Source organism: Emydura macquarii, unplaced genomic scaffold (genome assembly GCF_026122565.2).
Source record: "Emydura macquarii macquarii isolate MOO-44397 ecotype Brisbane River unplaced genomic scaffold, CSIRO-AGI_Emac_v2 contig_1477, whole genome shotgun sequence".
In the NCBI taxonomy this organism is placed as follows: domain Eukaryota; kingdom Metazoa; phylum Chordata; order Testudines; family Chelidae; genus Emydura; species Emydura macquarii.
Window position 1 is genome coordinate 9189317 of NW_027131614.1, and position 23176 is coordinate 9212492.

Consider the following 23176-nt stretch of genomic DNA (forward strand, 5'->3'; position numbering starts at 1 on the left):
TGTAGTACCACCACCAATTTTTTATAAACAGACTAAGTATGAAAACCATCTTAAAACCTAAGTGTTGTTAAAACACATTGTATCAATAGCATAGCTATGTATATAAAAAGCTGCAGTCTTGCAAAATATTAATAAATGCATTATAAATTTACCCCATCTGAGATTTGCTGCTTGGGGGTGGGGCTGGTGCTGGAGTGGCTCCTGGCCAATTGCTGTGCTCCTGGCCAGCCGCTGTGTGTCTGTGGGGCAGAGCGGCCAGGCTGCCCTGGGTATTGGGGGCCGCTGCGCTCTGCCCCTGCATGATCGAGCGCCACTGCAGGCTCCACGGGTAGCCCCCCAGCAGTAGGTGGACACATACCATTGGGAGGTGGCCTGGTACTACTGGTGGTACGCATACCACAGTTTGGGAACTGCTGATGTATCACGATGGTCATTGCCATTGACCTGGATGATGTGTCTGCTGCTTCAATCACTGATTGAAGCATGATTCTGGGCACCAGCTAACCTTCTTCAATACATGCCTGTAAGTGAGCTCTGTCCTGCTGTGGTAGGTTTGTCTACAAAATCTGTGAATTTGGAATAGTTGAGACAGTTGTACTTAGCCAGCAATGATTGATAGTTTGCTCTTCTGAACTGTAGACTACTAGATGTTTCTTCCTGTAGCAAGGTGCTGTGGCCTTCCTTGGAGCCTGGGCCTGAGGCAGGGTCACAACGCCCCTGCTGGGCAGATCAGGACCCTGCAGGCCAAATACCCCAGGATTAGAGGGGTGGAGCCAGGCCAGGAAGGGGAAGTATAAAAGGCCAGCCTAGCAGATCAATGAGGCGTTAGTTGCTGCCAGAGACTGTGGCCCAAGCCCCACAGCTGTGCAGACACCCCGCTGACGGGAGCCCCCAAGGCCTGCCCAGGCTGCCAGGCCCTAGTGACTGGATAGGGCCACTGGGCCCTAGTGACTGGGAAGAGCTACCCGAGACCACTGACTGGGAGAAACCCCCCAAGGCCAGGCCTGACCTAGAGGAGCTGCCTGATGCCAGAGACCCCCTGGAGTTGCCTGAGCCTGGTGTGCTGGAGGACCCACCGGGACCCTGTGACCTGAAGGAGCTGCTGTCCACTGATGACCTCGAGGAGTTCCCGGACCTGCCTGGCCAACGATGAGGGACTAGTGGGATTCCCACTAGCGGTCTACCCCAGTGACTCAGAGGAAGACCCTTGGCTCCAGGTACCTGGGTCCAGGGTGGGAGGAAGTAGCCTATGGACAGCCGAATATTGTTTGGCTGAGTGTGTGGTCGAACCAGACAGCGTGTTGTGACTGGAGCCCTGCTGACTTAGTGGCAAACCACTTTGCCACTGATAGGGCCCTGGGCTGGGCCGCAGTGGAGTCGGGTGGGCCTGCGACCCCATATCCCCTTCCCTAGCCACCTTGGCGGTGCTTGGCTCCTCTGAACCTGCCTGCCAGAGGATACCAAGCTTACTAGCCCCGTCTGTCTGAAGGCCGGGGGCTACAGACTACTTTGCCTGCCCTGCCTTGCCTGAGGGCCGGGAGCACCAGACTGCTTAACAGCCCTGTCTGCCTGAAGGCTGGGGGCTATAGACTACTTTGCCTGCACCGCCCCGCCTGAGGGACGGGGGCTACAGACTGCTTACCAGCCCTGCCCTACTTGAGGAACAGGGTGGGGTATAAATTGTATGGATAGCCCGCCCAGCCTGGGGGCTGAGGCTAAAGACTCATAACGCGCTAGCTTTTTCCCCTGAAAGCAAGACACTATGTCCTTCCTCAGAACCTGGGCCTGAGGAAGGGTTGCGACGCCTCTGTTGGGCCGTGTCACCAGCCTACACTTCCCAACAAATATAGACACTTAACCTCCTTGCCTGAAGGAGTGGAATTAAGATATTGTTGTCTAGATCTCTCTGTGGCAGCCTGGATGATGAGTGAGTTTGATGCAGGGTGGGTAAAGAGAAATTTCGCTCCCTTATCTGGAACAAAATAACATTACTCTGCCCTGTTTGGGGTGGGAGCACGTGGCTGCTGTATGCCAGACTGCTTTAGCAGGTTCCAGAAAGCTTCATTAACTGGAAGTACTATTCATCTGGATCTGGTGGTTTGTAGGAATCCAGAGTTTGTGTTGAGAGTCCTCAACCTCCTCTAGGGAAATTTAGAGTTCTTCTGCCGTCCTTCACAGTAAATCCTGAAACTGTTTATGGTCATCTGGAGGGGTACAGAGATGCCAAGTGACTGCTTCATCAGGAGCTGAAGACAATCTTGTTGGTACCAGAAAATACAGCAGAACTTGTTCATGTTCCTTCTCTTCTGTGGGGCCAGGAGGAAGCTCTGACTGTTCCCTTAGAGCAGTGTTTCTCAATTATATTTCGCCGCGGAACCCTTGCGCGGCCATGCAATACCCTCCGCCGACAAGTCCAGGAAATCTTCCCCTTTTCAGTGGCACGGTGTAGGCTGGTTTTGGCAGTGCGCTCTCTAAGCAGCTGTTTGGCGGCGCGATCAGCTGTTCGGCGGCATGCTACCAGCTGTTCGGCGGCGCACGATTTCTGTTAATTTCAGCGGCGTGGTTCCACTTTTTCGCAGAACCCTTCAACTCAGCCCGCGAAACCCCAGGGTTCCGCAGAACACTATTTGAGAAACACTGCCTTAGAGTAAAATAGTGGTGTGGCTCCCTGGCAGAATGCCAGGGCTCTGTATATCTGGCATACAGGTCCCATGCTTCCTGGTATGGCTAGTATGTTCATTCAGGTGGAGGTTGTGGGGGATCCCCAAGGCATGGGGTACCAATTGTTTCAAGGTAAATGTCAATACAGAGGTTGGTACTAGGAGGGTCTGGATCTCCTCTGTGGACTAACATTTCTCGTGGGAGATGATGGCTCTCTGGAGGATCAGATTCTCCTGAGGAAGAGAATAAAGTCTGTATCCAACGGTAGTTCTGACAGAGGATGGAAGAGCTAGATGGAAGAGGGAATAGGCTTCTGTCAAAGGTAATATCCCCTGGTGAAGTCACACTCTCCTTAGAGAAGGTCCCAATGATGGGGGAAACTGAAGCTCAAAAAGAGCAAAGATGGCCTCTGATATAAGTTTCTGACCTCCCTGGAGTGCCAGGGATCCATCCGTTTGTATTGATGGGGTCTGAGGAGGGAGGCCCCGTGTGGCTGGAATGTGAGACAGCAACAGTACCTTCAGTAGTGGTAGAAGCGCTGATCATGCCAGAACCAATGGATCCTGATATTTTGAATTGGACGGTACTGATTGAGTGGGTATCGCAGGTACGGAGTCCGGTACTAGTAGATCCCTGGGCTTTAGAGTCATGGCCGTAGGACTTAAGATGGACTAAGTCTTTAGCGATTGAACCAAAAGATTTGCTTGATTTAGGCAGAGTTGTGTCAGATGTCTTTGAAGCAGACTTAGAAGGAGACACTGCTTTTATGCTTGGGCAAGTGTTCTCTGCCTTCCCGATGAGATCCTGACAAGGGGGGTCTGTTGATCTGGCTTCCTGTAAAACAGAGTTGGACTTCATGACAGGAGGAGCACTCTCTGTCAATTCAGGCTGATGTACAGGGTTTGGAAGGGAGAGGGGGATTCCCTTGGTATGACTGTGGCCACCATAGCCTTCTCCATGAGGTGTTTTCTAAGACAGAGTTCCCTCATCACACAGGTAGGCTAGGGAAAGAACAGCAGATATTACACAGAGCTGTGCTATGTGCCTCCCAAGACTGTACAAACTACACTGATGGTAATTGCTGACAAAGAAGGAATGTGGACAAGACACAGTTTTTGAAGCCCAGAGTTCTGGCCATAGCTCAATACCCCTAATGAGGTATGTGGGGAGGAAGGGGCTGTTCCCTGAGGCGGGGAAATCTATCTAACTAGCAAACTATTAACATTTTACTAACTATAAAGATCTTTACACAACAAGACACCAAGGCAAAGCTTGAAATATTTACAGATCAAAAACACTGAAGGAAAGCACTGGACTGTGGAGGCTCTTAACCAAGCCATGCAGCAGTAAGAAGGAACTGGAGAGGTGGTTAATCTGCTCTGCCCTTTATGCCTTCAGTTGAAAGCACAAGGCAGGCAAGGGCATATCGTGGACACTGCTTGCAAGAATTTTCCAATGCCAGGAGTATGGAACACATTCGCACACCCACAGTGGAATATAAATAGGGACCAGCACTTGACAAAGAATTGGTCGTTTGTCCAGTGCAAATTACTGCCGGGCCATGTCGTAATTAAATCTAATATTTATACAATGAAATATGATCCTTTGATTTTTCCTTATTTCTATCCACTTCCTGCTAATAACATCACAAATAACTATTGCCCATCCAGCCTATGCATGGATGGTGGCATGGAGCCCCATTAATTTCAGTGGGGACCTGTCTACAGGGAGCACTTTGCAGGATTAGACCCTAAGAATTTTGTCAGTGTCCAAAAATCAATTTAAACACATTTATTGCCTTGCGTGGATGCAACTTGTCTTGGATCCACAACTTTGTGCAATACAAGTAACAGATGATGATAGGATTTTAATGCTACATTTCAGAGACTGGTCTGTTTGGAAGGATGCAGAGGGATCCCATCTGTGGTTCATCAGCTGATAGAGATGTCAGAGACTGGCTTGTACCTGCAAAAATCCCAAGCATTGTGGGTATCTGATGAGAGCTCAGGGAAGCGTGATACAGCACAGAGATTGGCTTCTCAGTTTTCGTTCGCTCCCATTTTTGTCTGGAATGTCATAGTCTCCCACCACTTCACATGGAGGGATTTAGAAGCCTTCCTATAAAATCTGTGTGTTCAATCAATGAAGCCTGTATGACATTTTTTCCTCCTGTGGCAATTTGGCACCTCTGTTCAGCGTCAGGTGCCAACTAGAGCTTTTACTGTGGTGGGGCACTCTGAATATATCCCTTTTGGCTCCCCAAAAACAAAAGACAGCCAATGCAGATTCAGCCCAAACAACACAATAGCCACTCCAGCAAAAGCCTACGCTCTGGCTCAGACTTACAATAAAATGGGACAATTGCTGTCCTTTCCCTCCCTGAATGGGGAAGGACCGCACAGCATTGTACTGCTGCAACATTATTTAAAACACCTGCACATGCATGCCCCCTAAAATGATGTTATTTTTTTAAGGTGGAGAGGATGGGAATTAGCAGCGTGTGCTCTTTGCCTTCTGGCTTGTGTTTCATTTTTCTAATGTCAGAGGTGCCTTTGTTTTAAGCCACCAAATAGCTGAGGACAAGCAATTCAACACAGAGACAACCCCCCCCCCTCCCCACAGAACAATCCCTGTAGCTGTAAGTGAAATTGGCCTAGAAATCTGTGTGCAGGCCAGCTAAAAAATGCCAAAAGAATAGCCTTAACCAATTCATTTTGCTCTTTCAGAATTTCCTGGTTTGGGCTGGGAGAAGCAATGGCACAAAAACAATTGTAAACAAAAACAAGCAAATAAAGAAAAGGACATGGCACTTTTCACCCCCCCCCCCGCCCCAAATAGTTTCCCAAATAGTACCCAAACCAGAGTACCCAGTCCCAATGAGAAACACCGCAGAGTCAGATACTGTACCTTTGACAGGTGAGAAGCTTCAGGCTTTCAAACACAAAATCCTGTCAGGGATGGTCTAGCTTTAGTTGGTCCTGCCTCAGCGCAGGGGGCTGGACTTGACCTCTGCAGGTCTCTTCCAACCCTACCTTTCTATGATTCTGTACTGCTGGAATTATCGTCAGAGAGTGCAACTTGCAGAAGAACTCCAGGCAATGATGGAACAGGAAGTTACAGCAGCTGTAGAATCTGAGGTTAATGATTTTCCCAGTGGGACTTTAGGCTTTTGCTCTGTCTCATTCCCTCTGGCCCGGAGTGCTGTATTAGTTTCGCTGCTTCCTAGCCCTCTCAATCCCACAGGCAACTTAGTTTAAGAATTTTCAAGGCAGCAGATTGTATTATGTATGGGTCCCATGTGAGAGAATAATTCCAGGTCCAATTCCAAATGTTTAGTAACAAAGGCTCAGCTTCCTGAGGTGGCTCTCAGGGACACGGAAAGCATCTCCGCATCTGACTGCTCATGCGTCAGGAGAAAAAGGGAAAGGAGAAAAAAAAAAAAACAGTTTCTAGAAAACAAGAAACTTAGGCCTCACAAGCATATGGGTTATGGAGCTGCCTGTGTTTTTTGCCCCTTCAAGTAAAAAGGGATGGCTTGGCTGACTCAACTGTTCTCATTAGATACTCCAGGTCTTCAGATGAGACCCTTCGAATGGGACTGCAAATATTTACATACCAAAAATTTCAGGGGAGGAAGGGCAGTTTCTTATTGGAGCCTCTGCCTCCATAATCTAGCATAATCGCTCATTTCAAACAAAACTCTGTCCTTTTCCTGAGAGGAGAGACTTTGGGCATGATATTTCTGACCCCCTAGCTTGCCTTTTTAGGCAGTGACTCAAACCAGCCAGTTTAAATGCCTGCTCTCTCTTTCCGTGAGTGAAATGACTTATTCCCTTGAGAATACCTCAGTCTCATCAACAGCCCTGGCTGATAAGTACTCCTTAGGCTATAAATAATGCTCCTTTATTAAAATACTTCTCAAATTATTTTTTAAAAATTACTTCCATCACAAAAGTTACAAACATTTTATGGTCTTTGGAGATTTGGATAAAGCTAGGCCGGTTGTCCTAATTAGTGAATTTGCTTATTTGTCTCTGTATTGATCAATTTCCTCCAGCAGGCCATAAATGTGTTCTATAGAGAGAGAGAGAGACCCTTTACCTAACCACTTGAACAGCCTGCACCATTCCCCTACATCAGCATTCCTCATACATGCCCAGCTGTCTCTGGAACTGACCAAGTGCCTTATTTTGCAAAGGCTAAAAGATATATGTCAGCAACAAATTAAACTTTAATATAAGACTGTTAAACAACCACAGGGAGGAGTCTCTTTTATAGCTTCAGAAATGAAGTGCAGAGCGCAATTGCTAAATTGATTTGATTTTAAGCCACGCCAAGCAGACTACAGCTGGCATTTGTAATTTGGATAGTGGATATTATGGAGATGAGAAAGTTCACAAAATGTTTTTTAGGATCTGTTCTCATTTGTGATCCTTCTTGGTCTCATCCGCACCCCGTGTATTTCTCAAAGTTCCTACCACTGATAGCAATGGCATAAACAAGAATTTGGCATTTTAAGCATGGTAATACATAGATCTACGTTGAGCACAGTTAGACAAGCATGGTACGTGACCATCTGCTACTGTATGTACATTTAGTGGTCTCAAGGTTGCTACCACCACCAGAGTGAACCAATAAGAGTGCCTAGTGCAGACATCCCATAGACTGATGAAAAAAACTGCAGCTGAATTGCACAATATGTATTCTTTTGGTATGCTTGGGAAATCCCCCCCGCCAACCACTACTGAAAGCTCATCATGGATTTCTCAGATGAGACCACTAGCTCTCCTGGTGACTAGGCAATAGCTGGTCCCAGGTCTCTGCTGCCAGAATTCTTAATCTAAAACCCATAGACATTAGGCCATGCACAGTTTAAACCAAAAACCGATTTGGTTTTAAATCAGTACAGGCTAATTTGTTCAAAAGATAGTGTGAGGCTTTTAGATGGGACCCTGCTTTTTAAAGAGATTTTGGGAAATAGTAAACCTGGTTGATATTAGTAGTCTATGGAGAGGGAAACTAACACCCTGCTAAATTAATCCCTACATTTGATCTGATATCTAGATGCCCCATCTTATAGCTTGAAAGCTTTTTGTTCCAAGATTTTTAATTTATTATGTAGCGTGAGCACAAAGCAAAAAGGAAGCACCTAGCTTCAAGTACTGTAGTCTTTGGAGCTGCCTACAGTAACCACTCAATCTATGTTTAAGTAAGGTTAGGGTTTAAGCAAGTTCACGCTTTTTGTTTCATTTGTATTTTTTTAAACTGGTAACAATCATCATGTGTGTCACGTGGAAGAGGCTTCTCCCTGCCCTCATCCTATAGCCATGCTGAAGCACAACAGACTAATCAGGATTCTGTTTTTTTTAGCACCATGTCTCTGCAGCTGCCACCCCAGAAATATTGATCTTTCCAGCTTCTGTGGCAGTCTGATTAATTATCTGGAATTTAGAGTTCAGAGTTTCATTACAAATTCAATCTTAAGTCAGATTCCTCCATCAACTACTGCTTTCCCACTCCCAGTTTTATTTTGGGCATCTTACAGGAAGGACATGTTGATTTTAATGTTGTGGCAGCCAGTTCTATTTCCCACTCTTTGTGTACTTATGTACTCAAGTAGCAGCTGAATGACTGTTCAGAGACCTATTTCATATGCAGCATTTTCTTCATGAGGGTCTCCTTTGGGAGGGAATGTATTCAAACCATTGACAGTCTTGTGTCCAATTTTGTGCCCCCCGCTACAGAAAGGATGTGGACAAATTGGAGAGTCCAGCAGAAGGCAACAAAAATGATTAGTGGGCTGGCGCACATGACTTATGAGAAGGAGCTGAGGGAACAGGACTTGTTTAGTCTGCAGAAGAGAAGAAGGGGGGGGGGGGGAAGTGTTGATAACCAACTAACTACCTGAAAGAGGGTTTCAAGGAGGATGGAGCTAGGCTGTTTTCAATGGTAGTAGATGACAGAACTAGAAGCAATGGTCTCAAGTTGTAGTGGGGGAGGTCTAGGATGGATATTAGGAAAAACTTTTTCACTCAGTGGGTGGTGAAGTACTGGAATGGGTTACCTAGGGAGGTGGTAGAATCTCCATCCTTAGAGGGTTTTTAAGGTATGGCTTCACAAAGCCCTGGCTGGGATGATTTAGTTGGGGTGGTCCTGCTTTGAGTAAAGGGAGTTGGACTAGACCTACTGAGATCTCTTCCAACCCTAATATTCTATGACAGGTACAGGCACACGCACACTTCATAGCTCAACCTTTAAAGGATTGCCATTTGTGCCATGCTCCTTTGGCTTTGTTAGCGTCACAACGTGAGAAATTAATTTTAAAAAAAAAAAAAAAAGTGCAGGGGCTCCTCAGAGAACTTCCAGATCAAGTATGCAAGCAACTATTTAATTTCAGACTCAGGATGTTACAGCAAAAAAAAAAAAAAGAGGGAAACAAAAAGATTCTATAATCAAAACCTAAGTTAATTTCAGGAAAGGACAGAGTCCTGCTCATCATGGTATAACTGTAGCAGCACTAAATGAAAGCTTATCAATAAACCAGTTCCAATTTGAATCACTATTGTGAAGAATAATTTTTTTTACAACAACTTGTCTAACACCTTAAATGAAACGAAGCCGCTTCAAGCTAATTGTAACAGAGGAGGGAGAATCTAAAGAAAATACAAGTTCTAAGGAGCAAATTTGGTAAAATCATCTAAGTGGTCCAGACAGCATAGCCTTGAGAAAACAGGACTTTTTAAAAAAGCTGGTAGTTTATATAGGGGAATTTAGTACAAAGGCTGCTCTACACCCAGTGTATTAATTTCTAAACCAAAGTAGTATATACTCCCTAGTGCGCATGCAGTAATAACAGTATAAAAAAGGTACTTATCGGCATTACAGTATGTTTACTGAAATAAGCTATAGCCACATAAGCACCTTTTATACAGTTATAACTGCATGCACACTAGGGGGTTGTAATGCATTGTCCATCGGTTTCTGAATAGATGGCATTCAAGTGCTGCCAAAAATCAAAACCAAGATTGTTTAGATGAACCTTATGCACATATTTTGAGAGGCTTCTATAACCAGTTAGTGAGTGAAAGTGATTTGATCACTTTGAGACACTAACCAAAGGCCTAATCCTGCAGTCTTTACTGAAGCAGGACTTTCATTGCCTTCATTAACGATTGCACCATCAGGCTCTAAAGTATGCAGAAAGTCAGTGCATGAAATGAGTAACTGTTCATTATTTGAACGAGGTTGATGCTAAAGGCTATGTAGCCAACATCAGTAAGTCAATACTCTGAAATCAACAAGTCTTTCAAGGAAACATCCCAATCACTGTTTAAGTAAAAGGTGGCTCACTTTAATAACCAGACATTGGTCACTATTTAATAAGACATTCTAAAAAAGTAAATCACAATTTGTTTGATAGCAATTTACAAGTGGATGATATACATTAAGATACAGAGGTAGAAGTTCACTTTTACAATGTTTCACTAATACACAAATTACCAAATTCAAGGCACAAAATTGTTTGCTTTACAAAAAATATTGCAGAAATGTCATTTGCTGTTCTACAATGCAAATACAACTTTCAAAAAAAAGTCTTTACACCCTTCCATATTCCACATGTAAAGTTGCATCACGCATTATTTTCTTTTTCTTTTGCTAATAGCTGGCACAAAAGGAGGACTTACATAAACAATATGTATCTCTGCTGGAGTTGCTTTGTATTTTAGGCAAGAGTCCAGCAACAGAAATTTAATACAACAACTTTCTTGGAGGGTGGGGGTCTAGTGGGGCTGTTGCAAGCAAGATTAAGGAGGAAGAAAAAATGTAGTCTACTAGGGTAGGAGTCTGCCATCCAGAGAGTGAGGGACAGAACACAGAGCACATTTAAAGTCAAGTGACTTGAAAGAGTTGGATGGCTTAAACCACAGACTGCATTTCTCAGGAAAAAGAAAACAAGATGCCCGATACAGCTTTTCTCTGAAAATATTCCAAAGACATCTACTTGTCTTTGAATTGGAGATTTACAAATTCCTTTTTAAAACACAGAAGGCATGCAGTCACTACATAAGAGAATTACACAACAGGTCAGCCATGATCCTTTACAGCTTGGGTTAACATGTGGAAAGATGCATTCATAATCAGTCCTTGAATTTGCTAAAAAGGTCACGCGTAGGAGTAGTTTAAATTACATAATTTTGTTTTAATACATAGAGAAAGAAAAAGTGATTTCTGAAACACTGCATTTTCTAGTTGTAGACAGCTTTTAAACATTGGCAGTCTGAGGAAAATCTCTCACACAGTGCATCTCTACAAAAAGTAGTATAACTAGCTTTACTGTACATACAGTAATATTCTAAAAGGACAATGGTGGCAGCTACAATTTTAAATTCACTTTACCTATCTATCACATTTTCCAAGTACTCTAGAGTCAGTTTATTTACAGCATGTAAAAAAAAAAAAACAAAACATTGATTTTTAAATTCAATACACAGGTTTAAGATCAAAGAGAATGCCACAGTAAAATGTTGACATTTGCATCAGCTAGATGCATGTGCACTTCAAAATTCAGTCATGTAACATTTTTGATCATATTCCGCTACAATTGTCAGTCCATACAAAACAGTGTTAAATTCCATTTTTTGCTTCATTGTTGTTCGTAGCCTGTTTTCTTTGAGCAATGAAAGGGTACATACACTTGTCTGCTCCCAAGAACCGGTACATGCACACAACTGCTTCAAAGGGCAGGATGCTGAAGAAAAGGGGAAAGGTTATAAAACTGTTACATGGCAGAATGAAACTTATTGTGTACCATAATCACTTTTGTGGAGATGTAATTTAGCAATTTCTGGGCTACTTAAGGGGCAAAACATTTGTTTTTCATTTCACTAGGATATTTATGAAGAGAATAAAATTACAAGTCAGCTCAAATGACATAAAAAGCCTCTTCCTTTCATCTCCAAGCCTTTAGCATGGAACCCCTGCACCCTCTTCGTGACATAGCCCATGCTGCCTCTGTCACCTTCTCATTTAAAAATGAAAGGTCTGCTAAAATCTAAGCCTTCCCTCAAAGCAGAGTTAGCAAAATAAGCCATTGTGCATTTGAGACACAGAACTCCCAAACAACTGTAGAGTTAAAGATGTACAGTAACTCCATAGCTTAATCACTTGCTGACTGTGGCAATCCATATCCTCATCTTTTGGGCCCAATCATCCCTCCCACAGAAAGAACCTCAGACTAAGGAGGAGTGTGTTCCCCCTCAGTCTTCTCCAAGGAAATTCAAATGGGGGGTCAGGAGTGGGAAAAGCAGGCTTTCCATACCCCTCCCACTACCCATACATATTTGTATTACCATAGCAACCAGAAACCTTAGCCATGGACCAGGACCCCACTGCACTAGATGCCAAGTAAGCTGCGGGAGTGGAATGGCTGCTGGATTGGGACCAATGAGAGACACACAGCAGGATCTGGGCTGTTAGAATTCAACTGCTCCACTGCCGGAGCATTGGGAGGTAGATGCTGCTGATGCAGGTAGTAGCACTGCTTGTGCAGTAACACTGGAAGGCCTTTGATGTGACTGCTGCTGCCTGGGGCATGGATTGTGCAGAAGCCGCTGGGAGGACCTTTGATCTCCCTGTTGGAAGCTGGAGTGCTGACTGGGAGACAGCAGGAAGGGCCTTTGATCTGGTTGCTCCATGGAGCACTGTCTGTGCAAAGAGCACCGAGGCAGCCTCTGAAGAAGCAAGTGAGCATGCTGCTGCTGCTGCAGCCAGTTCTAAAGGAGTTACAGATAAAGCTTCCTACTGGTTGGCAGAAGAGGCACAGGCTCCCTCCCAAGAAGGGCTGACATGATGCTGAGCAACAACAGCACCTCCTGGATTCTCGGGTGTATTTGTCCACCATGATGAGTCTCAGGCAGAGGGGAGCTGCTGAGTTATGAATGGAGCAGAACCCTCAAACTTCTAGGTCCAAATTCCTCACAAGAAGGCAGTAAAAGAAAGGGTTGGGGGGGGAAAAAAAAAAAAAAAAAAAAAACGACTTCCCTATGTGCTGCATACTGGAGAATAAAAGTCTAGGAAAAAATGGTTACTAACCTTCTGTAACTGTGGTTCTTCGAGATGTGTTGCTCATGTCCATTCCAAGTAGGCGTGTGTGTGTGTGTGCGCGCGCGCGCGCACACTGCATGCACAGTCACTGGAAGGTTTTTCCCCTAATGGTATCCATCATGTTGGCTCTGGTGCCCCCTGGAGTTGTGCCCTCATGACACTGCATACAGGACCCTACACCTCCCCACCTCTTCAGTTCATTCTTGCTAGCTGATTCTGACAGAGGGGTAGGCAGGTGGGTCTTGGAATAGACATGAGCAACACATCTCAAAGAACAACAGTTACAGAAGGTTAGTAACCATTTTTTCTTCTCGAGTGCTTGCTCATGTCAATTCCAAGTAGGTGACTCCCAAGCTGGTCCACTGGAGGTGGTGTCGAGTTGAAAGCCCCATGGATTGTAGTACTGCTCTGCCAAAAGCAGCAGCATCTCTGGCATGTTGAATAACAGCATAGCGCGCAGCGAAGGTGTGAATAGATGATCAGATTGCTACTCTACAAATGTCCTGGATAGGGACTTCGGCCAGGAATGCCGCCAAAGACTCCCGTGCCCTTGTGGAATGAGCCGTCAATGCAGTGGCAGGCACTCTCGCTAAGTCGTAACACATCCAGATACATGATGTGATCTGTGAAGAAACAGGGAGACCTTTCATCCTATCTGCTATTGCTATGAAGAGCTGTGTTGTTTTCATGAATGGTTTTGTCCTCTCGATATGGAAGGCCAAGGCCCGCCTAGAGAACCTAGAGAACGCAGCTTGCGCTCCCCACTGTTGGCGTGTGATTTCAGATAGAAGACCGGGAGGAATAGGTCCTAGTTTGTATGGAATTGGGAAACCACCTTTGGAAGGATGGCTGGGTGAGGGCGAAGTTGAACCTTGTCCTTCAAAAAAGTTGTATAAGGAGGCATTGACGTGAGAGCCTTGAGTTCAGACATCCCCTGGTTGAAGTTACGGCCACCAGAAAAGCTACCTTCCAGGATAGCTAAAGAAGTGAGCATGTTGGTAGGGGCTCAAATGGTGGTCCCATTAGCCTTGACAGCACAAGGTTAAGGTCCCATTGGGGAAATCAGCTGACGCATGAGGGTATAGCCAGTCTAGGCCCTTAAGGAAATGTTCGACCAGGGGCTAGCAAAGACCAAACGGCCTGCAACCCATGGGTGAAAAGCTGATATGGTAGCCAGGTGGACCTTAATTGATGACACCGACAGACCCTGTGGCTTCAGATGTAACAAATAGTTCAAGATAGAGGGTATTAAAGACAGCACAGGTGGGATGGCTTCTGAGCCGCCCATTTTCAAAAATCTCTTCCACTTAGGTAAGTGGCCTCCATGGAAAATTTTCTGCTGCCAAGGAGAACCTCTCTAACTGGTTCCAAGCACACTAGTTCCAGAGAGTTCAGCCATGGAGCTTCCACGCCATGAGGTGAAGAGACTCAAGGCTGGGGTGCCAAAGGCTGCAGTGGTCCTGAGTGATCAGGTCCAGAAGTAGAGGCAGAGTGACTGGGGCTTCCACTGAGAGGTTGAGAAGCGTGGTGTACCAGTGTTGACATGGCCAGGCTAGGGCTATCAGAATCACAGAGAATCCTTTCTTCCTGATCTTCAGCAGAACCTTGTGAATGAGTGGGGTAGGAGAGAACGTGTACAACAGCTGACCCATCCACGAGATGGCAAACATCCATGATTGATCCTGGAATGTGATTCTGGAAGAAGCAGACCTGTAGGTACTTCCTGTTGAGTTTTGTTGCAAACAAGTATACGTGCAGAACTTCCCACCATTAGAAGATATTGTTCACTGCATAGAATCATAGAAGATTAGGGTTGGAAGGGACCTAGTCCAACCCCTGCTCAAAGCAGGACCAACACCAACTAAATCATCCCAGCTGGGTCTTAAAAACCTCTAAGGATGGAGATTCCACCACCTTCCTAGGTAACCCATTCCAGTGCTTCACCACCCTACTAGTATAAAAGATTTTTCTAATAACCAACCTAGACCTCCCCCACTGCAACTTGAGACCACTGCTCCTTGTTCTGTCATCTGCCACCACTAAGAACAGCCTAGCTCCATCCTCTTTGGAGCCCCCTTCAGGTAGTAGAGGGGTGTTATCAACTCCCCCCCACTTCTCTTCTGCAGACTAAACAAGCCTAGTTCCCTCAGCCTCTCTTCATAAGTCATGTGCTCCAGCCCCCTAATCATTTTCATTGCCATTCGCTGGACTGTCTTCAATTTGTCCACATCCTTCCTGTAATGGGGGACCCAAAAGCAGGACACAATACTCCAGATGTGGCCTCACTAGTGCCGAATAGAGAGGAATAATTACTTCTCTCGATCTGGTGGCAATGCTTCTACTAATGCAGCCCAATATACACCATTAGCCTTCTTGGTAACAAGGGCACACTGTTGATTCATATCCAGCTTCTTGTCCACTGTAACTCCCAGGTCCTTTTCTGCAGAATTGCTGCTTAGCAGTTGGTCCCCAGCCTGTAGCAGTGAATGGGATTCTTCCATCCTAAGTGCAGGACTCTGCGCTTGAACCTCAGATTTCTTTTGGCCCAATCCTCCAATTTGTCTAGGTCCCTCTGAATCCTATCCCTACCCTGTAGCGTATTACTTGGTGTCAGCTTAGTGTCATCTGCAAACTTGCTGAGGATGCCATCCATCCCATCCTCCAGATCATTAATAAAGATGTTGAACAAAACTGGCACCAGGACCGCCCCCAGGGCACTCCGCTTGACACCAGCTGCCAATTAGACATCGATCTGTTGCTAACTACCTACTACTACGATCTAACCAGCTTCCTATCCACCTTATAGTCCATTCATCCAATCTTTAACTTGCTGGCAAGAATACTGTGGGAGACCACATCACAACCTTTGGTAAAGTCAAGGTATATCCGGGCGAATAGACCACTTGTGAGTGAGAAAAGGTCTGCCGAGGTTGTCCATCAATCCGTTCGGAGCTCTGGGAAAGTAGGATGCCTCCAGGTGTATTGATTGAGCAATGCAAAAGTCCCATTGTCTGAGGGCTTCCTGGCATAGGGGAGAGGAGCGTGCTCCACTGTCTGTTTATATAAAATATCACTGTTGTATTGTCTGTCATGACAGATACACACTTGCCTTCCAGATGGACTTGGAAGGCCTGAGAGCCCAGGCATATTTCTCTCAGTTCTCTTACACTGATGTGGAGTCAGAGTTCTGCGTGAGACCAAAGACCTTAAGGTCTGAGCTTCCCAGGCCATCGCCAAGGTGTCCATCACTAGGAACAGCGAGGGATGAGGTGCAGAGAAAGGTACTTCTGTGCGTACCGTGCGCAGTTTGAGCCACCAATCTAGGGGCTCGATCACTGAAGGGGGAAGTAAGACTACTCTGTCTATGGGGTCCCAAGCTGGATGGTACACTGAGACCATGCCTGAAGTGCACGCGTGAAGTGGCCTGAGGTATAATCTCACATGCTTAACTATATATGTCTATGCCACCATGTGCCCCAACAGCTTCAGACAATTTCAAGCTGTGGTGGTGGGGTAGCGCTTTTAAGTCCTCTATGATGCGACATAGGGACAGGAAACAGCCTTACCCTCATCTATTAGGACTGTGAATTCAGGCTTGGAGTCTGGTGATATTGACTCTGAACTTAGACATGGACCCCCCAAGAGTTAAAAGTGTATCTGCTTAGGATCGCTTGCTGGTTCACCATGCAGAATTGGAGCCCCCCCCAGTAGAGTACACCTTTCTACCAAAAACGTCCAACTTCTTAGCATCTTTGGCATTTGGTGTGGAGCTCTGCTGACTCTGCCTCTCACACGCATTAGCTGCCACCACAAGTGGTCCCAGTAGAAGATGCATGTAAAGGTACTCATGCTCGTTGGAGGGCACAAAGTACTTTCTCTCCACCCTCTCGCCGTGGGAGGCAAAGAGGCTGGAGTTTACCATAGTGACTTCATAATGTTGTGTATGGTCATTATTAATGGCAAAGCGACTGTGAAGGGACCTGCTGGGGCTCAAATGTCAACCATGGGGTCTGCACTCTATTTGGAGCCCCATGCTCTGTACCACGCTGCACAACAGCTCCTGGTGAGCCCTGATGTTGTCCACAGTCGAAGCAGCTGCTGCTCCTGCCATTGCTTCATCCGGGGACAAAGCAGCAGCAGTACCGACAGGTACCGTGCCCTGTTCTTGTCCTTCGGCATCCAAGCAGCCCTGCGGAACTGGTTCCTCATCCTCGGTGCCGGGACCGAGATCCTGCTCAGTGCCAGGCTTGACGTTGGGCTCAGGCCTGGGTTCAGTGCTGCGTCCGGTGCCATGTGGTATTTTCCCAACTGTATGTGTTGGTAGGGTTCTGCTCTTGGAAATAAGTGAGAGCGACCCTCCAGGGTGCAATCCCTGCACCTGGTGGAATGCCCACTGGGTTCAGAATGGCCATTGGGTTGGCATCTGTCATTGGGGAGGCCAATGCATGGAGAGGGGTTGTGCCACTTCAACCCTCTGGTGCTATCTGCCCAAAGAGTGCTGGCTCCTTCTTGAGCTGTATGACTCCACCTTGGAGTCGGAGATGTACTGTTGTCAGAGGTGTACTGTTCACTTCTAGGTGACCACGGCAATGCGGTGCCAGACGGTGCCAGGAAGCAATGCCATGGGGAGGGCAGCCCAGGGATAGCTTGGCCCTAGATGGCAGCTTTTATGAACCCAGTGGTATGGGGTCCTGGTCTCGACCCCACCAGGAGGGGGTGTCGGTGCTGTGCCCTCTATGAGCTCTCTCGCCACTTCAAAGGTCTCTGGTGTGGAGGGGAGCTGCAACTCCTCCTCAGGGGTCTCCCTGGGGAGGAAGTCCAAGGGAACTGGATTCAACAGACCCTTCAGTGGAGTCAGAATCAACAGTACTGTGCTCAAGGGTCCGGGACTGGAGTGGCCTGATGTGGGCTGCACTTTACGCCCAGATGTTTGCAGTGTCGGTGAGCATCCCTGGTCTGTCTTCTTTTGCTTTTTATGCAAGACTAGGGATTGAGAGTGGTGCCATGTCTCTCCATGTGAAGCATCACTTGGTACTAGTGATGCATGCTGGTACTGAGCATCTCTATGCAGAGTCTTTCCTTGGCACTGTATCTCTTACCGACACCGATGCGCACCAAAGCGGAAGCGCTGGGTCTTGGCTCTGCTGGATTTTGCTCCAGGGGTCAGAGAGCTGCCTCCATTACGATAAATTTAAGTCTTTGGCTTCTTTCCTTTTTGGTTCTGGGGCAGAAACCCTGCAGATCTTGCAGCAATCCCTCTGATGGGTCTCTGCTTGAGACAAGTTGAATGTGGATTGTTTCTTACAGGCCCCGCATGGCTTAAAGCCAGGGGATTAAGGCATACCCCCACTCCAGGGATGAGGAGAAAAGAAGAAAAGATCCCGATAAGCTGGATCCTAAATATACTAATCTATGAACTATCACTACTAAATGCTAAATTTTAACTATTTACAGGTACGTATGAAAGAGTCCACTTTGGAAGAGTTTGCTGAGCAAGAGAAAAGCAATGTTCCAGCGACTGTCACAGGCAGTAAAAGGAACCTAAGAGGCATTCGGGCTCTTTGTACGGCGCCATGAGGGCATGACTTCAGTAGTACCAGAGCCGATCCTACAGACACCAGTAGATGAAAAACCTTCTGGTGACTGCATGCATCGTGCGCACACCTACTTGGAATCGACATGAGCAAGCATTCGAAAAAACAGCTCATCTGTGGGGTTGCCCAAAAGCAGTATGAATGGAGCATGGTTCAAGTCAATGGAATCAAGCCAGCTCCTTCTGAGCAATCAGTCTGGTTCTGCCTCTAAGATTGAGGGGAAACCCCAGTGCTGGAACGGCCAGCCTGGCTATAGAGAACAAAGTTCGCCCACTAAAAAAAAAAAAAAAAAAAAAAAAAAATGGCATTGAACTGGGTGGGGAGAAGGGAAGGTTTCTGTTCCCATACCCTTTCAGAATGAGTAATAGGTTCTGCCTACAGACTCCCCCTCTCCCACAGATCTGTGCAGATCCCAGGCAATCTGCAGGAGGCTAGGGCCTTTGCGTCGACTCTGGGGCTTGGCTACTATGGATTCTTCTGCTGGCCGCTACCTCAGGACCCACCCATAAATGAGGTTCTACAGTGTGGAAGATGGCTGCAGGGAAGTTAGTGGAGCCTCAGGCTTTGCTGGAAAATGGAATGGGGAAAAATAAACATCCTCTGACCATGCCACTCATCATGCAAGTCCCCAGATCCCTAGAGCTCATTTTGTGGAAAGTGATCAAACCCCCTTGTGAACCAAGTGAGAGATTTATGCATAGAATTCCAGAGACACGGGACTCTGGTTAAGCTTTTTGGATTTAAAGTGGTACATTTGTCTGAAGGGCTTAGTAGCTAGTACTTCTGAAGTTACCTTTTCATGAAGGTTACCATGTACATCAGGCGTGGTGTGCAAATCATAGGCTGATCTGTAAGAATAGCTCTCATAGCCTGCTTTACACAGTAGTCTGGTTTCAGAGGTGGAAGGAAAGGCTCAATTTCTTTTCTGAAAGATTTCATTTTAAACAGGTTGACAAAAGTACACAGATGAGTTTTGGTAAAATCTGTTCATTCATAATTAAAATTAAGTCTGTCTAGCACCAGAGTTTATTAGCTCACTTGTTTAGAATATTTAAGAACTAATTCTTTAACACTCAAATAGCAGCAATTCATATTTTAGCTTTGTTTAGTTATAAAGACTATTGGATAATCTTATAGATTTAAGTTACACACAATAGATATAATTTGATCACATTTTGTTCTATTAAGTGCCATTTTAACTCAATATTAAGAGCCTCATTACATTTAAGTGTAGTTGGTGTAAGAAAGACTGCTTCAGGTAAAGACAATCTCAATATTTTGCTGGCATAGATCCCTTTCAGGATATTGATAGAAAATGCACGCAAGAGGTTAACACTTACTGCGGCTAAAATAATGGATATTTTTATAGCATTACATCCAGGGATGTCAGAGTGCTTTTAAAAAAAAAAAAGATAGAAAAGTGTCATAACTCTTACTTCAAAAACAGAAACTAAACTTGAGGGAAGCAAAGCGATTTGTCCAGGATCACACAACAAATCAGTTATTGCTGTATCGATCCATTTTCCATAGTACCTTTAATCATTAGAAATTTATTGGTACCAAAATAAATGTATTTTGAGTAACCTCTTATTTCAGGCATAATACAGGAAAAAATATAAAATTACATTACACAGGAGAAATATTTCTGTACACACAGCTAGCAAGATATTTCCCTTGTCAATAGTCAGTCACTGGACATATGCTCCACCAGCACCTACCCTGATGTGCACATGTCCATCTTACACCCCTATTTACTGCCACACACTGAGAGGAGTTACATGAATGAAGATACTGCAGGTGCCATTTTAACCATTTTTTCTTTCCTGTTAATTTGCAACCCCAAACCTCAGTGTTTTTGTGGGGGGTTTTTTAAATAAAAAATGCTCAGAATTAGAGGATTAAGAATGGAGTTCCAGTGGTGTGGTGGGCAGGAGGAAGAGAGAAAGAATATGCAGTGGGTCTACTCACCTGATTCTACATCCTCTGAACATTCCTGTGTCTACAAGGTAGGGACAGACCAGGGTTGTTTTAATGCCATCTTTGTCAGCAGCCTTCAGTTCATGGCTCAAAGATTCATGAAAACCCACAGCTCCAAATTTGCTAGCACAATAATCCTGTGTTGGCAATGAATTAAAAGAAATAAGAATATATCACAAGGAAGAGTATAATAGATTGAATGTAAAAAGGATAGGTCCATTCAATCAAAGTTAAAGGTGATTACGTTAAAAAGAGTAAAAACGTTAAAGGGCAAGGTGTATTTGATGTGGTTCCATGTAGATCTATTTTCAAAGCAGCAACACAATGAAAGATGTGCATTGAATACACAGCCACATCAGTCCAAGTGTCATGTTACTTTTAGGGCAGTTAACACAAGGACTCAGTGAAACCAGACTAACTTGAGTTAAATATCAAGGAGATGTCCTTTGAAGTGTATTTAAGTGGCCTTATTCAGCAAGCAATACTGATAAGCCAGTTTGTTTAAAATAAAGATTAGAACAAAAGACTAGAGACACAGGCATACTCTACTGTACAGAGTTAGGTTGAGGTAAGGCAGCTTACCTCGCTCTAATTATGTCAGAGTCTACACTACAGCCTTGCTTCAGGGACATGCACCACTGACAGGAGCAGGATAGTGCAGATCTGAAAAACTGCAATAATTACTGCAGTGGCTATAAGTCGACCTAACATAGGTCGATTTCATTTTGCAGTGTAGATATGCTCACAGTAGCTAGTACTACTACTTTTAGAGTCAAGAGTGCACAGTCCGGGAGTCAAGAACTCCCTATTTTATCCCTGGCTTTAACACATCATTTAAGTTGCTATGGAGCCTTGGGCAAGTTACTTAACTTTTGCCTCAGTTTCCCAACAGTAAAATGGATATCGCTTCCCTATCTCAGAGGTGTTATGTGAATTGAAGCCCAAAAGTTACCTAATACATAGTTGTAATACTGTAGAGATACACCAGAGTGGTGATCAGTTCAAGTAAGCATATGCCACAAGGCCATAAAGGTCCACTGGAAACATTAAGATGGAGTACTAGAATCCTCCAAAGTCTTGAGAGCTATGCCTGTTTTAAGTTGTACTTCTATTCAGCGACTTCTGCAGTTCACCGGTATAAACTGGACCAGTCCTAGAAAAGCTTGTACAACATTAGAATATTGCCAGTGTTTTGCCAGCAACATGGATGAATTTTCGATGACTATAACTATTTGCAAAGATTATTACAGCACAGGTTTAGTTCATGCTTGTTGCTTTCCAGTTCCTTGGCTCCAAACACAACTGCAGTACACCAAAATGTTATTGCCTATTCTGATGCACCAACGTAAGTTATGCAAAAAGGCCAAGATTCAGAACTGACTCAGTTTTGGGTGCCCAACCTGACATACATTCAAGAGGTCTGACTCCAGGTCAGTGGTCAGCCCTTTCTGAAGTATTAGGCCCCTTTAAGAGGTTTCAGAATAGGCACCCAAAAGTCATTTCTGAAAAATCTTGGCCTAAAAGCTCCAAGGATAGTGTTAAGACACTTATGCTTAAGTTTCATTCACATTCATGGGGTAATGTTGTACCCCATGAGCATATATGTTGTGATAACTCACAAACTAGTGACCATCCAACTATGTTGTTTTAGGACATTGCATATGTGGATTGATAATGCACTGCATTGACAGTGGTTGCTGCATACAGTCACCCTAAAAAAGAAGGTACAGGGATGTGTGAAAATTGCACATAGACTCACACTGAACAAGACTCTTGATAGTTCTTTCAATTTGCTAGTTAAAGAAAGTTTTTTCCCCCCATCTAAAACATTAAAGAATTGTTCTTGGTTTCTGAATACATTTGGGGGACAACCCCCCTGTACTCCCAGTCAATGTAACTTTTTTCTCCACACCTGATGATGGTTAGACTTGGTAGAATTCAATGTTTACTTTTTTGATAATTTCAACAAATAATATTGAAGTTTGTTTTAAAGCATTTTTTGAGAGTTTTATTGATTTAAATTTTCACAGTAGAAGGAAATTGGATGGGGCAGTCAGACAAATTATTTAATGACAATAGATGTTGAGATTCAAAAAGTTCAAATTTATAACTGTTAACACAAGTTGTCAATATCACATCAAAATACACAAAGTAAATATCCTTAAAATACACTAATAATTTCTCAAGCAGTGTTTTTCTTACTTTGCCTATCTGTAAATTTTGATAAATGTCAATGGAGATATCTTTTCATCAGTTTGTGTGTGTACAGTGAAATGGACATTTACTGACAAAAATCTAATCCTTCCAAACCTACTTATGCCACATGGTTGACAACAACATGTAATCTTTATTACACAGTTTAACAAACCTCCACTCCAGCAGTACTGAACAATCCCAGGGAACTTGCAACTGTCACAATGTGTCCATGATTCATCTCCAGCATCTTGGGAAGGAATGCTTTAGTGGTCTATAACATGAGAGAAAGAGAGAGAGAGTGCACGCAAGTCTGTTACTATAAGAATAAAGCATTAGTCATTCTAAATCTCTATTCCAGTTCAATATCAGATGCAAGATGAATATATGTGATTTTGAACGTCTAAGTTTTTCCAAAGTTAACGCCCACAGAAAAATCATACTATGTTCATCAAGTCAGACTACATGGCAGAGAAGATTATACCTTGAGAAATTCTAAGCTTAAAGGATCAATTCAACTCAGACATGTTTATTTTTCTACAAGAGACTAGTTACTAGAAAAAAAATAGTTTGATCCTAAAAAATGAATGTCAATTTTATAAAAAGGAATGGAAAGTGTTTAATTACACCATGTCTGTGTTAAGCTT

The 23176-nt window shown here is 44.6% G+C and overlaps 1 protein-coding gene across 1 annotated transcript in view; it reads right to left on the minus strand.

The window, feature by feature from the left end:
• Positions 1-9990: 9990 nt before the first annotated feature.
• Positions 9991-23176, minus strand: part of RDH10 (retinol dehydrogenase 10) — a 41887-nt gene continuing 28701 nt past the window's right edge. The window contains exons 3-6 of the mRNA XM_067553617.1: positions 22705-22803; positions 20328-20473; positions 19153-19284; positions 9991-11410 (exon numbers count right to left, since the gene is read on the minus strand). Of these exons, the coding sequence (XP_067409718.1) occupies positions 11287-11410; positions 19153-19284; positions 20328-20473; positions 22705-22803 (501 nt within the window). The 3' untranslated portion in view covers positions 9991-11286. The remainder of the gene's footprint in view (positions 11411-19152; positions 19285-20327; positions 20474-22704; positions 22804-23176) is intronic.